Source organism: Convolutriloba macropyga, chromosome 12 (genome assembly GCF_964194025.1).
Source record: "Convolutriloba macropyga chromosome 12, txConMacr16.3, whole genome shotgun sequence".
In the NCBI taxonomy this organism is placed as follows: Eukaryota; Metazoa; Xenacoelomorpha; order Acoela; family Convolutidae; genus Convolutriloba; species Convolutriloba macropyga.
The window spans coordinates 2187498-2204252 of NC_134479.1; the positions used below are offsets into that span (position 1 = coordinate 2187498).

At 35.0% G+C, this 16755-nt stretch overlaps 1 protein-coding gene across 1 annotated transcript in view; it reads left to right on the forward strand.

Moving 5' to 3' along the window:
* The window catches only part of LOC142350941 (uncharacterized), a 136075-nt gene that overhangs the window by 93366 nt on the left and 25954 nt on the right, over positions 1 to 16755 (forward strand). The window contains exons 18-20 of the mRNA XM_075402966.1: positions 4674 to 4816; positions 9725 to 9865; positions 11118 to 13068. Of these exons, the coding sequence (XP_075259081.1) occupies positions 4674 to 4816; positions 9725 to 9865; positions 11118 to 13068 (2235 nt within the window). The remainder of the gene's footprint in view (positions 1 to 4673; positions 4817 to 9724; positions 9866 to 11117; positions 13069 to 16755) is intronic.

Consider the following 16755-nt stretch of genomic DNA (forward strand, 5'->3'; position numbering starts at 1 on the left):
AGGTAGTGTAATGACTTATCCTTCTTCTTATATTGACATAGTTGTGGTTGTGAACGGAAAAAGGATCGAAACGACAAGATAGTTCCGGTAGATAGAATGTGAAATCTCTCTCAGATTAATAAAAACAGTCGAACAATCTATTTTCTTTAACGTCAAGTGCGAAATAATCCTCTAAGTAGACCAACTCTTTTTTCCAGCATGTTACAGCAGATTCCCTTTCGCTGTTACGCGCTAAGTTGACCCTGACTTAATAAATTTCTTTTGCTTAGTTTAGTTTTCTTTGTTGTAACCTGATTGATGATTTTAGTTAGATATAAATACGCCACTAGCTGTTGTAACTCAATTTGACTGTCTTTTAGCCAAGCCCTAAATTTTCCTTTGCGTGAAAAACCTTTTTTTAAACGGCTTCTGACCGCATAGGAAATGTGATACCAGATAACTAACCTTTGTCATGCTTCAAAACTTTTTAGAAATTCTAAGTTTTAGTGATAGCATGATTTTTGCCCGCATACACAATTAACTGAACATCAGTCAAAAACGACTCAGTCTGCATTTTGTACTTTTTGAACTCCACATATTTGAAAATGAAATGAGATCCTTTTCTTGTCATTTTATTATTTTTGATCACCTTCTATGCCACTTATGTTTTTCTCGTATTTCTGTCATACATTAAAGAATAACGGATGAATTGCTAGGATTCGGTCCCCGTACTCAGTCGACTACCATAGAGTTCCAATTTCATTTATATTTTTTGGATGCAATTTTTTTAAGAGCTTTTGGTACTTTCGGATGATTTTAAGTTCAATTGGAGTCAATTTAAGGGAGCACATCAAGTGGCAGAACGGGAAACCACTAGGGCACCAAAGTTAACAAAAACATCCAGCTCCATGGCTCGAACTGCTATTTTTGAGAAAAGAGAAATCAGTTTTTCAAATTTTTGACTTGCCGTTCTTTGACTGCTGGTTTGTGTTTTGCTCTTTTCAATATAAGAGTTCTTCATAATTGTTAAAAAAGCAAAGAGTTATATCCCTTAGTGCTTAGCTTCTGTGTGAATAATTTTTTGTGATTCTGATTATTTTTTGACTTCGAAAGTAATTGTGTTGAATCAGTTTTTTTATTCTGATAATTTTTTTGACTTCGAAAGTTATTGATTTGAAAAAAAAACTGTCAAAATTAATTAAGTCAAGTTCTATTCAGAGCGCTTTTTGGTGGCTTGCCTGATTATTCTTATTGCTGACGATTCGTATTGAAAAGAAGCAATTTTTTGGTGCATTCTGTTTCATTTATGCTCATTACCTGCTTAGAAACGGCACGTTTTTAAAGACAGGACTTTTAATTTTTTTTAAATTTAAATTTTGTTTTGACGTTTTTCCTCTAGTTTGATCTGTTTTCTCTGCTGTTGGCAGTTTTTGAGTTTTAGTGTAAAGCAGTTTGAGGCAATTCCAACTTCAAAGTTAACGTATCTATGATTTTTATGTCATTTTTTCAGCAAATACTATTTTTAACTATATTTGAATCTTTCGTGTTTTGATTCTTAATTGAAGAACGTTTCGCATTTCTGTCCGAAACACAATTAAGACCCCTGAAATGCTATCTAGTAAAGTAAAACTTCTGTTTTGACACTGCTTGTGCGTAGCTCATGGTTCAATCACATTTGATATTTTTTGAGAATTTGAATTTTTCGATTTGATGCTCATAGAGTTAAATATTTTGACTGTGAGTTCTACTGTTACTTTTCTATGGTTCCTCAGAGAGCATTCTTCTATTAAACTTAACAGGCATAAAAGCCGCCAAAGCTTTCTTACCAATTCAGTGCTGTCACAGAAAAAGATTCGCATAATTTTACGGCTACTTTGTTCCGAAATAGTCTCATATGCTTTTTTACGCTATATTGTTTTGATAATTTGTGCTCTTTTTAAAGCTATGAAAATTAACATGCTCTAGAGTAAGTGACACGCCACCTGTTTTGGAAATTCAAATCACAGTTGCAAATTCTTGCCGACTTTTCTATCTAATTTTCTTCAAAATTGTTTTTTCATTTGTTGTGGGTACGCCGTTAGTGTTCTTGGCTCAATCTTTGTATTGAATTGATTTTTTATAACTTGAAAACCATAGGTTTCAAATACTAAATTTAATATTTCTTAATGTTTTAACCCCATCTGCTTTATCGTTAGCACAACACGTCATTATTCATTTCTTTTTCTGTTTTTTTAATTGTTTTCCAGGACTTATCCTGCTATGTTTTTTAGCTGGTTCGATTAACCTGCTTTTGCCGCTTGTTTGTTTCTTTTCCTCAATTCATTTTTACTTCTACATCTTTTAGTTGATGTTCCAAGAATAGACTTGGGAATAATTGATACTATATTGTACAGTTGATAATGTTAGGCTCAAAGACAAAACCATTATTCGAAAAAAATTACTTGTTTCCAGTGTTTTGAATGTCTGAAAGGAAGTTTGACGGCTATGATCAGTTTGAAATGAGAACGGTTTCTCTGCATGCACGTGACGTTGAGCTGCTGTTTCGTTAATGGTGTTTGGGTTCGTTTCCGATTAGTTACATCAAACACGAAAATTTTTTTGTTTTATAACACTATTGAAGCATCTACAGCCACATTTACCAACGTTTTTGACAAAAAATTTCTTGCTGAGAAAAGTAGAGAGTATGTAAAACTTTGAATCAGAAGTCATCAATTTTACTTAGAATATTTAAAAATATCTTTAGATTCTCAAAGATTTATAAATAAAATCTGATGCAGCTCGATCAAAATTGTGTATAATGTCAAACAATTCATTTCAAGAGGCTTTCTGTTTAATTACAACGGGTTTCAGAACTCTTTGGTGAAATTTATCATAATTTAAGTGCAACTATGTTTTTTGTAATTGACGGTTATTCAGGTTTTTTGGTTCCTCTGAAAACTCAATTATTTTTCCCTGTTGTTTTTGTTTCAAACTTCAAACTGAAGCTAAATAACTTGAAAAACACTGTTCCGTGATGAAATAAACTTTTCTTAAATATCATCTTCGGTATATTGATGTGATGTGGGAGCATTCTGTGCCACGCACTGAACGAGCGAGCCTGCTTGTTTATTCTGGCTGAACTTTGATTCAAACATGCATCTTAAATATGTGCTTTCTTTTTAGAGCTCAATATATATAACATTTTTTAACATTTTGCGTGAAAAATGGTTTTGCCGAAACCAGCGTACTTCAACCCTTTACAGCACATTTGCATGCACTAATTTGTTTTTCAGTAATTCATATATATTTTTCTGATGTATGAGTGAATCATTAAGTGTTGAAAGCAAACGAATTTTTTTAATGAAGGCAAAATTTGTTATCTCTGACAATTAACGATTTTTGGCCATGTTTTAAGTATTTCAACTGCCATGAAATTGAAACTCGGATGAAAATTGTCCCCAATCGGATGACGCATTACAAATGGTTCGTAATAATGAAAAATTGTCCTTAGTTGGTTGTTTTCGCTCATAATTTTGTTTATGCTACTAGATGATATTATTGATGGGTTATGGTATACTTTTGAAACAAAAAAAAGTTTTCATTAGTTTCAAAAGTTTTAAATTTTTTCCTCTATATTTCGGGCTTTTTTGAGGCAGAATTATTGGCCGGACACTAGATTTGTGATACTCGAGATTGGGACCTGCACCACTAGACAGATTTGTATGCTACTTCTAGTCAGTTTTTTGTACTGCTTGTCTCTCTATATTCTAGGTGTTAAAAAATTAGAAGTGGATCTAAAATTGAATTGAATATTTGAATTTAGCTTAGAGTGATTGGCTGGCTCTGGTGATGTTGGAGCTTGGCTTGTATCTTGTGTTAGAGCTTTAGTTTTAGATTTAGTTCATGTTCTCTTCTCCTTTAGTTTGTGTTGTTCAGTTGCTTCTGAAGCATAATAGCCTTAGAAGTTGTAGAGAGTAGCAGCTTATACATAACAAAGGTGTGCCTGCTTCTTATAATTTTTACATGCAATTTGCAGGTAGAACTACCTAGAACATTATTTTGCAGGTAAAATTGTAGGAGGGTAACGCTGCAATTTCTAGGTACATTGCCGTCAAATTGACCTAGAATTGCAGGTATTTGAGATTGCTTGCAGGTAAGTTGCATTAAAGAACAATTTACTAGCAAATTCTAGGTAAATTTACCTGCAATTTATAATCAATTTACCTGCATTTTTTTAGAGTGTAGCTGCTACTCTGTTTGTTTCCATTACCCCATTATTAGTTATTCATTACTTGATAGACCCTTCGTTCAATTTTGTACCTCTATCATAATTTGATTCTTTCATTTCACTCTTTCCAAAATTACATTTAGTTGACTACGGTGAAAACAGTGCGAGAAATCTGTGAAATGTATTAACATATAAAGAGGGATTGCAAACTATTCAATATTAAAAAAGATGCACAATAATTCCTACTTAATGAATTGTGGTCGACCAAAAGCTGTGCTAATCCAACTGCCTTTTATGGAATAATGACGTCATGGATCAAAACATGAGGTTGGGACAGATTTTTGGAAAGATTGAGTTAATTAGCAAATAGATGAAAAAACTGTAGTGTATGTAAGATGTGTGGTACAAATTGAGTGCAGGATCTATGAAGTTATCATAGAAGCTGCTATAGTGTGCATGGTGAAGAGTGTTGTATGACTTTTGTCAGGCTTCGATTCTGAGGAAGATGAGGAGTTTGATGTGGATGGAGAGGAAGAGGAGGAGGAGGAGGAGGATGATGATGACGAGAGTGGAAGCGTAGTTGGATCAGTGGACACTAAAGAGGAGAGGGAACAGAGGGACAGGGAAATGGTAAAAGTCTTCCACTCATTTACTCATCCTCCCGGATGTTCATTCTTTTAATGCACAGCCTTATCTTTCTGTATATATATATATATATATAATGGGTAGTGAGTGTATCACAGGACAGACACTCTTTGTTCCGAACCACTTTAGTGGGGGAGGAACTATATGCTCAAACGGGTTTTTGGTTCAGTCCATTTTGGCCTATTGATATATTCAGCGTGTAGAGTTGTGAGTAGTATCGTTAGAATTTCAAACTAAAAGGATTTTTTTTCAAATACGCTTTTTCCGAGGAGCTACGGAGCGAGCGTTTGTTCAAGTCTGTTTTTATTTAAAATTTCCATTACTATGAGGTTCCATATATGTTCAAATGGGGGTCAATTTAATAAGTATTGTGTTTTCGGAGCCAAGCTCATGGTTTTCATGGCTCCGACAAATTGTTTTCGTAATTTATTAGTGAACTCTTTGAGGTTTGCCAACATATGTACTCTGCTGAGTCTAATTAATCAATTGAATAATTCGGTATCTATGAAGCTATTAAGTAAACTATCTAATGCTTATGCTTTCAGTTGATACATAATGGTTTGTCGCTAATATAACTCGATAAGTATCCAAAATACATTTAAAATACATATTTTGACTTTTTGGTCAAATTAGCTATTTCGGTACTACAAATGTTTGGTTTTGTTTAAGTGGACAAGGAGCAATATCAAGAACAGTTTTTATCTGTTTATGGAATTTTACCATTTAAAATTTATTTGCGTGTTTTTTTACGGGAAATTGAAGGCCAATTCGTTTTTTCTTGGCTTCAACACCGTTTGCGTATAATTGTTTGGAGATTTTGAGTTGTTCCTGTATTCGATTTTATTTTGTAGTCTTTTCAGCTATTCACTTGCCTCCCTAAGCAGTAATAATTTAATTTATATATTACTTTTTGGTTGAATGCTTATGGTTATAATGGGTTGCGCACCTAAACCAATGAATGTTTGGATCATTATATTCGATGTTTTCTAATGCCAGAAGAGGGGAAACTTAAGATGGAAGCGAGACAGAGTTGATAACTTGAAGAAAGATACAGCATGTGTTTTATCACTTAGTCGCATTAATGACAGTTCACATTGTTTGGCAATAAGGTTTAAATGAATCGTTTATTTTTTGAATTGTTAGAATTCCTAGTAATGTTTTCATGACTTTGTAACTATCAGTTTTCAAAAAAAATTATTTTCTGCGTACTATGGTTCTCTGTCTTCTCACTGAGTCTCATTAATGGCAGATTTTTTTGGTTGGTATTGAGTTGTAAGTTAATTGGTTTAACTGTTTGTTAGCTATCTTTCTATGACTTTGACACAAATTGTTTTTAAAAAAGGTTAATTTTTGAGATTAACTACAGTGTGTTCATTCAGTTGTAAAATAACTTAGTCTCCTAAATAACAAGCGTCATCGGTTTCCAGTGGGGCATAAATGAAACTAATAAATGATTTGAGTTCATAACATTCGTCTTAATGACTTTGAAGCTATATTGTTTTGCGAAAATTTTAGTGGGTTTTTGAGTCTTGTAGCTGTGGGTTTTGTAGCTGCCCAATTTCAGCTTCGCGAGAGCTTTGTTTCACTTGGTTAATATCGTTTCTGATTTCAGACAACTCTTGTTGAATGTGTGTATTAAGTGATTGGATATTAACCAACAGAGAATCAATATCGGCTTTTGTTACTGGAAGTTCTTTTTTTCTCGCAATTTTCACAAGATCAACTAATGCCCTTAAGTTTTCCCAAAACTGCCAAAATGTTGTTTGTTAAGTTTGAACAGGAATTATGAATCCACGTTTTGCAAGATGAACATTGTACACGAAAACTATCACAATTTTTCGGGCAGGATCCGCAGGGAAATTCTAATAAACTGATGTGAGCTTTAGGCTTCGCTTTTTTGTTTCTTGTCATCTTTAAAATACCTGGTACTTAGACAGTGCACTTGGTATAAAAAGTTAACAGCAGTGCACTCGATTGTTTCGAGGAAAAATTCGTCAACAGGAAAGATCTCACCGGATCACTGGACTCGTCATCTTCTAGTTCGTTCACCCAAAGAACACCCCAAGAACACTCCCAGTAAATGTAATCAGATCATAAAAACACGTGGGGGGCAAATATGTTTGATATATGGGGACTTTAATTTGGAATTTGAGCTTTGAGCTTAAGTTCTGATAAAGTTTCTTTTCGGCTCTTTCGTTTTCTCTCAACTACAACGCACGTGTTATAATGGCACGTTATGCTTGTTTTATTTGAATTTGTTTGTAATGTCTGTTATTTTTCTTTGTTGCAGGTTTCATTGAAGAACCTCTATTGAAGTATTTTTTACTTTGTAGATTCAGCTGAAAGCAATTTCTCAATCGGATACAACAATTATTTTCGAACCATATAGGAATTTTTGAAAGTTTTCCATTTCTTCCTCATTTATTAGACAAGATTAGGTTCGAGCGGGGTCCAAAAACTATATGCGAAAGCAACTTACCCTGCCTCTGTGTTTATTACCTTATACTATAACATTATATTTTGATCATTATATTTAATAACTCATGATTGGTTAATTGATGTTTTTGGACATTCAAGTATTTAATCTAACGGTTATACTTTTTAATCAACAGGTCTCCTCAGAAATATAGTTTCTTATAGCTACTGTTTTCATTGATTTAGTTACCATTCCTTTTTCAAGTTTTTTATGTGAATTTTTGAATCGTGCATACATTTGTTGCTTTTTTGTCCCTTATTCTCCTAACGTAAGTGCTAATGACTTTTTCTTGACTTTTAATGTTGTCCATGTGCGTGTGAATAAGGATTTTGTAATTGGTTCTGTGTTTTTCTTACTTTGACCCAGTAATTAAAAAAGAGAGATTCCTGAGTTTCGCCAATTTCGTTTTTGCTCAATTGCTTTGTCTGGTTTTGATTTCCATTTTGAAGTGTACTCCATCTGAAGATGCGTAGTGTGATAATGATTTTTACGTTATTGTTACCAAATTTCGTTCGTATTGTAATTTGTCTGCAGTGGTTTTCTGCAAAGTTACTGTTAGCTGTCTAATCTCCCATTGTCTTAAGACCTTTCTGGTTATGATAACTTCAATAATAAAATTTTTCGGGAGGAATTGAAACTAATTTGTTTTAGTCAGTTTTTACAGTGGTTTCTTTATTCGAGTTTTGTTTTGTTTTGTTTACTTCTGTGGACGTCTTGTCTTGGTGTTTGTTTTGTTTGTTATCGGAGTCTTCAATTGCTTCAACACTTTGAATTGTAATTCAGGACTGGTCCTGCTATGTTTTTAATTGCTCTCGAATGAGAAGCGATTATTGTAAACGTGTCTTTTTTACGTTGCGCAAATTTTTCGCTTGACTGTTTTGTGCTTTTCGTCTAGAATAATCTTTGACTTCTCAAGTGAATTTTTCACGCACTTCTTGATTTTGAGTGATTTCGATTGCTCTCTCTCCGAAATAAAGTTTGTTGTTCAAACAAATACGATTGTGATTTTTTCGCACCCATAAAGGAAAGTTTATCTAAGCGACAGCCCCTAATTTAAATGGCGCCGCCTGACATTCGGGAGCAATTTTTGCGACGTTATTTGGTTCATGTTTATACTTCGTTGAATGAAAGTTTGTTTCGCTTTTCCTTAGTTCACTGCTTGTTCATCATTTTGCATGAAATCTTTTCGCGATCTGGTGGCTAATTTTATTCTTCTCTCATTTTTTGCTCAAATTTGGTTTAGCAGCAGCTGCTTACGCAGTCTAGAATTAGTAGATTCAAAATCGAAGACCGAAATCAAAAATGGAAACGGGATAAACCCAGAGATCCCAATTTCAGATGCCCTCTACCTGATCTTTGTTCTTAAAAGTCCTAGTTACCATCTCTAGTGGTTACTGGTATTGCTACTAGCCTTCGCATCTCAGCATGAAAGAAGTATGTCCAAGTATCAAAATTACGTCAAATTAGTTAGTTGGCACTTTAAATATTGTTTTAAAAAATATGGCTTCAAAATATTTGCTGTTCTTTCAATCTCAATCGGGGCTCTAGGAATCAAGGGCGGCTGTTTTCCGGCAATCTGCCGGATATGTTTGAGCTTATTAATCTCAGCCGGCTATTATAGCGCTCCTATATTTTTTACTTCGTCGAACTTTTTTTTTCGCTTTACCATTTTGCCGATTTTTCAGCATTTTGCGTGAAATCTTTTTGACTTCTCTAGGCTAGTTTCTCTCATTCTGCTAAAAGTGAATTTGAACATCAGTCGCTCAGCAAAGCAATTCAAAATGAACAGAATCAGAATAAAAAACTGAAGTCAGAAATAGAAACGGGATAAACCCATAAAGCCCAATTTTAGATGCGCGCTATTTGAACGTCGTTCCTATAAGTATTAGTTACCTCTCTCTAATGCTTATTAGTATTGATAATAGCCCCTGTAGCCTCTCTCTAAGAAACAGAAGTATGTTCAACTACGAAATGCCATCAAAATAAATCGGACTTAAAAAATATTTTTGTACAAAAATCTTTTATTTTCAATATCTATTCTTTCAATCCCAATCATGCTTATTGGAATCAACGGCGGCTATTTTCCGGCAATCTGCCGGGTATGTTTAAGGACTTATGTAGAGCATTGATTTTCCTTCGCGTGTGTTCTCCATCCAATGTTTCGAAAAGTTTCCTAGTGGTTCGAGCTTCCACTTCGAGTTCTTAATTTGTTTTTTTTTTTAAAAAAAAACGTTTGCACTAAAAAAAAGCGTTTATTGAGATAATCAAAATTGGTTTTACATTGTTGTAAAATTTGTGTTTTTTGTTGGGTTTTGTCTGACATTGAAACTCGGATATTAGTAAAATCCAATTTGTAATTTTTTTGTACTGCTTTGGTTTTTGTGTGTTGTGTGAATAGTTTCGATGTTGTTGTTTAGGATGAGTTGGTAGCTGCAGTGGACTATGCCATTCTGCAGGATGAACAGGTGGACAATCTTCTCCCAATCTCTTCCACCATCACAGAGGAACAAAATAGACTAGAACAGGAGGAGACCTCAACTCCCCTTGAGAACCATAAGGTACCATAACATCATTCTCCTACTCAAGACAATCATTGTCGCATCAGCACCGCCTTCTCTAATTTCCATTGCCCATACGCGAATCAAGTATGTCTAGAGAGGACATATGACGTCACTCTTGCCCTTTTAAATGGTTTGCAATGAGCAAAAGTATCCTTAAAAAGCGGGTAGAGAATTGTGTAAATTGTACGCCATGTTTTGTTTTTCATTTTCCAAGACGTAACTGCTCTCTGATTACAGTTGGATTATTAGAGTTTTAGAAGTTTGCAACAATGTTCTGTAGTGTTTTCCTATCAATCAAATATACACTAGTTGAGGTGTCGTTGAATGAAACGACGGCCATCGACCCAAATCAGAAATGAAATTTGAGCGTTCTTTTTAAAATGATCCTCAACTATGACTGCATCTTAAATTACCGCCCTTGAGTTCTTCACTTGAAAACTGTCCCCGTCGTTGGCTTGGAAGGGAGCCATGAAGCAGTAGTTTAATTGCTCCATTGTATTATGGAATGTATTTAAATTTTTGCTTCTCTCAGCCTCCCTCTCGGCTAATTTTGGATGTTTGCAAGGTGAAATAAAAAATGTGCAAATAATTTTTTTGATCTTAAGTACCTGGTATTAGGGGCCAGTTAATGTACAATTTTTAAAAAGTTCCTATTTGCTTTTTTCAGGATCCATCTATCACAGCCAAAAAATTATGCTGACTATTTTTCAACTTGAAACTTTTAGAGGTGTTTAATTTATTTTAAAAACTTGGCGAAATTTTTCTGCTAGTAACGCGAGCTCAACGAGCATGGAAATATTGTGACTCGACATATGGAAAGTGTTTTGAATCGAAGTTGACTGGTTTTGTAAATAGAATTTGACAAGACGTAAGAGAGTATTGGAATGGACTTGTCAAAGGGTTTTGATTGAACCCATGAAAAGAATTTGGCTCGTCACGTGAAATGAATATGGCTTGGTTTTTGTATAGCTTTCTCGACCCCAGCACCCCCGCTTGAACTTTTGGGTCTTTTCAGGAGGGCGAGGCCTCAACTGGGTCAAAAATTTTTGCGAGAAATTATTATTTATTGTTATTACATAGTATTCGTTCATTTCGGTTTGTCAATTGTAAAAATAATCACTTAACAATTAACAATCACTTGAATCTCCGAGCGGAATAAGGAACCTCGATCTAGCCAATTTGCTTCCTTAAACTGATTATGTAACATTTTTTTGTTCTTAAATGTAAGAGTATTTGATTGTTTTGTCAGAGTGAAGAGAGTGTGTCAAATGAAGAGAAGGAATCTCCCGTGGACAAGGACAAGCAGACAGAAGAGACAGAGGACAAGCAGTTCACACAAGAGAAGGACTCACCTAAAGAGCTGATGCCACAGGTGGAGCAGGTAGATCAAGCGCAAGAGGAGGAAGAACAACAATCACAAATAGAAGTGGAAGCCAAAGAAAAAGAACCTTTTGAGGAAAAGGAAGCTGAAGAAGAGCAGCCACAGTTGGAAGTGGAAGAACAAGAGCAGTTACAAGTGGAAGTGGAAACCAAAGAAGAGCAGCCACAGGTGGAAGTGGAAGCTGAAGAAGAAGAACAACTAGTGGAAGTGGAAGAGAAGGAAGAAGAACAGCGAGAAGTTGAACAAGTGGAACTGGAAGAACCAAAGCAGTCGCAAGTGGAAGTGGAAACCAAAGAAGAGCAGCCACAGGTGGAAGTGGAAGCTGAAGAAGAACCACTAGTGGAAGTGGAAGAGAAAGAAGAAGAACAACCAGAAGTTGAACAACTGGAAGAAGAAGAGCAGTCACAAGTTGAAGTGGAAGCCAGAGAACAGGAACAGCCAGAAGTTGTACAGCTGAAAGTGGATAAACTAGAGCAGCCACAAGTGGAATTGGAAGCTGAAGAAGAACAGCGAGATGTTGAACAAGTGGAACTGGAAGAACCAGAGCAGTCGCGAGTGGAATTGGAAACCAAAGAAGAGCAGCCACAGGTGGAAGTGGAAGCTGAAGAAGAAGAACCACTAGTGGAAGTGGAAGCTGAAGAAGAAGAACCACTAGTGGAAGTGGAAGCGAAAGAAGAAGAACAGCGAGAAGTCGAACAAGTGGAACTGGAAGAACCAGAGCAGTCGCAAGTGGAAGCGGAAACTAAAGAGCAGCCACAGGTGGTAGTTGAAGTGGAAGAACAAGAGCAGTCAGAAGTGGAACTTAAAGCCAAAGAAGAGCAGCTGCAAGTGGAAGTGGCAGCCGAAGAAGAAGAGCAGCCAGAATTTGAACACATGGATGTGGAAGAACAAGGGCAGTCACAATTTGAAGTGGAAGCCAAAGAAGAGCAGCCACAGGTGGAAGTGGAAGCCATAGAAGAACAGCCAGAAGATGAACAAGTGGAAGTGGAAGGACAAGAGCAGTCAGAAGTGGAATCGGAAGCCAAAGAAGAGCAGCCGCAAGTGGAAGTGGAAGCTGAAGAAGAAGAACCACTATTGGATGTGGAAGCCAAAGAAGAGGAACAGCGAGAAGTTGAACAATTGGAAGTGGAAGAAGAAGAGCAGTTGCAAGTGGAAGGGGAAGCCAAAGAAGAACAGCCACTAGTGGAAGTAGAAGCCAAAGAAGAAGAACTTTTAATGGAAGTAGAAGACAAAGAAGAGCAGCCACAGGTGGAAGTTGAAGCCAAGGAAGAAGAACAGGCAGAAGCTGAACAAGTGGAAGTGGAAGAACAACAGCAGTTACAAGTCGAAGTGGAAGCCGAAGAAGAACAGCCAGATGTTGAACAAGTTGAAGTGGATGAACGAGAGCAGCCACAGATGGAATTGGAAGACAAAGAAGAACAGGCAGAAGCTGAACAAGTGGAGGTGGATGAACAACAGCAACCACAGGTGGAAGTGGAAGCCAAAGAAGAAGAACAATCAGAAGTTGAACAAGTTGAGGAAGATGAACAAGAGCAGCCACAATTTGATGTTGAGTCCAAGGAGGAACAGCCAGAATTAGAACAGGAGAAAGTGGAAGGTCTTGAGCAGCCACAATTGGAAAAGGAAGAACCACCTCTAATGGAACAAGTGGAAGCGGAGGAACAAGCACAGCCAGAATCCGAACTGAAAGAGGAAATTCGTGAGGTGATGCCATTCGACGATGAGAAACCTAGAGACGAGCCAGTCGATAAGAGTGCCAGTGAAGAGGATGATCAAATGGACACTGACAAGGTGAACGAGGACCAATCTCTCTGCACAAGTGAGTACTTCCGCTTAATTTCTTGCATGTTCGTTTTCAAAAGCTAAGAAACAGACTATCTCTCTCCTTTTGTTCCACATCTAACGCCAACACATCTAATAGTTTAAAATTGTGCTATGAGAAAACGTTTACGGGTCACTTCTGGGACTCGTATTGGACTATTGCTCAAAGTATTGTCCTTATTCAGAAAGATTCTATTGACTTATCAGATAAAATAACTATAAATCATCCTGTTCCACAAGGAACTGTGTTAGGACCTCGTATTTTTCTGATATATGTCAACGATTTTTTTGAAAAACTGGAAGGTGAAAATGATGTTGTTCAATTTGCGGATGACACTAATATTATATGCAAATTTGAACGTAATGAAAATGTTCCACAAAAAATTGAAAAATTATTAGAACAGACAGACAAATACCTGACAGAGAATCAACTCACTTTAAATGCCGATAAAACAGAGATGTTATTCGTTACAAATCATAGTAATTCGGATCCAGAGTTTTCTTTTAAAGGCGAAGTTATCAAACCAGCTCATGCATGTCGTTACCTGAGAGAACAAATTGATTCAAACCTAACCTTTGAAAATCAACTGAACTCAGTTTTAAGCAAAATGGCTAATGCAATTCGTTCTTTGTATCTTGTAAGAAATCAAATACCTTTGAAACTAAGAATTGATGTTTTCATGTCAGTTGTACTCTCACGTCTTTCTTTCAGTGGAGTATTCCTTCAAACTCTTACAGCGAAAAACATAAATGGCATAAACAGGCCAGTTAACTGGGGAATAATGTCTGTTATTTTCGACAAAAATTTGACCACTCCATTGATCGTCTCATTAAGGATCGTATCCTGCCAGCCGAATTGTTCATCTCAAAAGTTAGCCTAATAAAGCTACAAACAGATATAAGACACTGGGAAACAGCCGAAAATTTTAAAATGTTTACTAGTCGCCATAACGCTAGACAGAACAAGAGAACAATTTATTATAAAGAGATCAAATTATTATAAAGAGAGATCAAATTATTATAAAAGGAAAACGAAGTGGAGTAAACAAAATCTTTAATCTTGAAACGTGTTCGAAAAAAGAACAAATTTTCCTCTTCAATAAGAACTTTTAACATTAAAACTTTCTTTAAAAATGTTCTAATTGAGTTTTTGCTCGATAAACTCAAGAAAGTACCCGTTATTAGACAAATAGGAGCATTCAAATCCTATTTTTATCTATGAGAAAAAACAGCCACAATTCGAAGATTTTTATTTTAATAACAATGCTGATTAATTTAACATATCAAGTTATGTAGATATCTAGCCTTAGGGTTTAATCCTGAGTAATTTACATTTTTCAAAAAAGATTAAGGTTAAACAAAATATTTATTTCTAATTCTCAACATTGGGCCAGTTTCTCAAAATCAAATTGAACTTTGTGTTATTCTGATCATTGCGATCTCTGCTAACATATAGAGAGCATTGACAAGATTAATTATTTAAACAGAAATTGTTTATTTGCAAAGTAATCATTAGGGCTAAGTTTTTATTAGTGTTCTCAAACAAAGTTTATTGGCTGTCCTTTTTAGCTATTGGATTTGTTTTTAAATCTTCAAAATTGTAAATTTAAAGTTATATCCACAACAAAAACGTTTGGTTAAATATTTACATTTTCAAACTTGCCTTGTTATTATATGAATAGTCTCGTTTTCTTATGATTCTAATTTAGAATAATAAATATTAATTGTGGTAGCGATTTCTTTTTTATCTTTTAAATAATATTGGTTAAACCGAATTCTAGAAATTTTGCTATTTTTATCCGCGTGTTTTATTTTTGTTTTTATAAATTTCCAGTGTTGCTTTGAATCGGGAAGACTTTCGAACAATTTCTGTGAATAATTGTTACTCGCTCTTCTAAATAGTCTGTTTGTATGCTTTCTTATTCTTATGTATGAGTTATATGTGTCAACGTCGGCTTTTTCCTTCCACAAATTGAAAAGCCTGTGCCTTTCGTTAATAAGATTCAAACTTTCTCTGGATAACAATATCTTTTTTGGTTGATTTTGACGACGGCTCTCTTATTTTAGTAGGAGCTATATTATTCAGAATATTTTCAAACATATTTGAAAATTTTTCAAAATTTGAGTTTGCTTTGTTTTTTTGATACATGGGATTGCAATCCGCTGGTGCCGTTTTTGTTAAGATTAGCTCTTGTAATTTTTCTAGTATCCATATAAAAAACTGCGTTTTGTTGTTTTCATAATCAATGTCCAGTGACGAAAAGAAAACTTGTGTAAAATGATCACTTCCAAACAACTGCTCGATAACGGTTGCATCAAAAATTTGGTGTCTTGTTAAACCTTAGGGTTAAATTCTGAGTAATTTACATGTTTCAAAAAAGATTAAGGTTAAACAAGAAATTTATTTCTAATTCTCAACATTGGGCCAGTTTCTCAAAATCAAACTGAACTTTGTGTTATTCTGATCATTGCGATCTATGCTAACATATTGAGAGCATTGACAAGATTAATCATTTAAACAGAAACTGTTTATTTGCAAAGTAATCATTAGGGCTAAGTTTTTATTAGTGTTCTCAAACAAAGTTTATTGGCTGTCCTTTTTAGCTATTGGATTTGTTTTTAAATCTTCAAAATTGTTAATTTAAAGTTATATCCACAACAAAAACGTTTGGTTAAATATTTACATTTTCAAACTTGCCTTGTTAATATATGAATAGTTTGGTCTTACTTGTCTATCTATTGGAACCTGTTCATGCAGTTTGACCATTTCGTTGCTTTGTTTTTGCTTAAATTTATTTTAAGTTTTTTTCTTTCGGATCTCAATTGGTAAATTGTTCAACTCCCTAGAAAAATTTATGATTGGCACTCCGTTTGGATTGGCACTTATTCTCTGGAAAAACTGGACAGTTGTGGAGTTTTTAGTCAACCCGTGTTTTTCAAAAATCCTGAATGAGGAATTTTTGTTATCTCGACTGCTCTCCTTGTATTGCGAGAGGAGATCGAAAAAACTAAAAAGACAAACTTTTTTAATGAGAATCTCTGCTGGTATAGTTTTGTCTTTCAATAAAAGATCTCTTGCACTGTCAAACTTTTTGCGCAGGTGGCAAACCTATATTCCCCAGTTTTTTGTCTTTTAACTCTCTGAAGTGACATAAACAACAACGATTGGGAAAAAAAGCACTATATTGTGATGGGACGAAACAAGTGATTTAAAAAGACCGATTCCAGCTTTTAATGGTAGATGTCTTACTAAGTAAATTGTCCTAATAGCATATGCCATTTTTGCTATTGTTTTGTTTAGCTGTATGACAAAATTTAGATTGTTATCAATCATACCTAAATAACGGCTACTTGTTTTTGGCTCTATGGAAATTCCATTATAATGCAATTGTTCAATTTTTGATTCACCATTTTTTGAAAAACCACAATTTCTGTTTTATCTCTGTTCAAAGTTAGCATATTCTGCCTCATATAACTGTCAGTATGTTCAAATACACTGTTAATTTTGCAGAAGAGATTTTCATCGGATTTGGAATGACAAATAATGCATGTGTCCTCTGCAAACTGTAAAACGTCCTCTTCATTTTTTCTGGGATATCGTTGATATACATTATGAAAATTAAAGGTCCGAGAACTGTTCCTTAAGGTACTCCGTGATTGATTGTCACCCAGTTCGAATATTAAA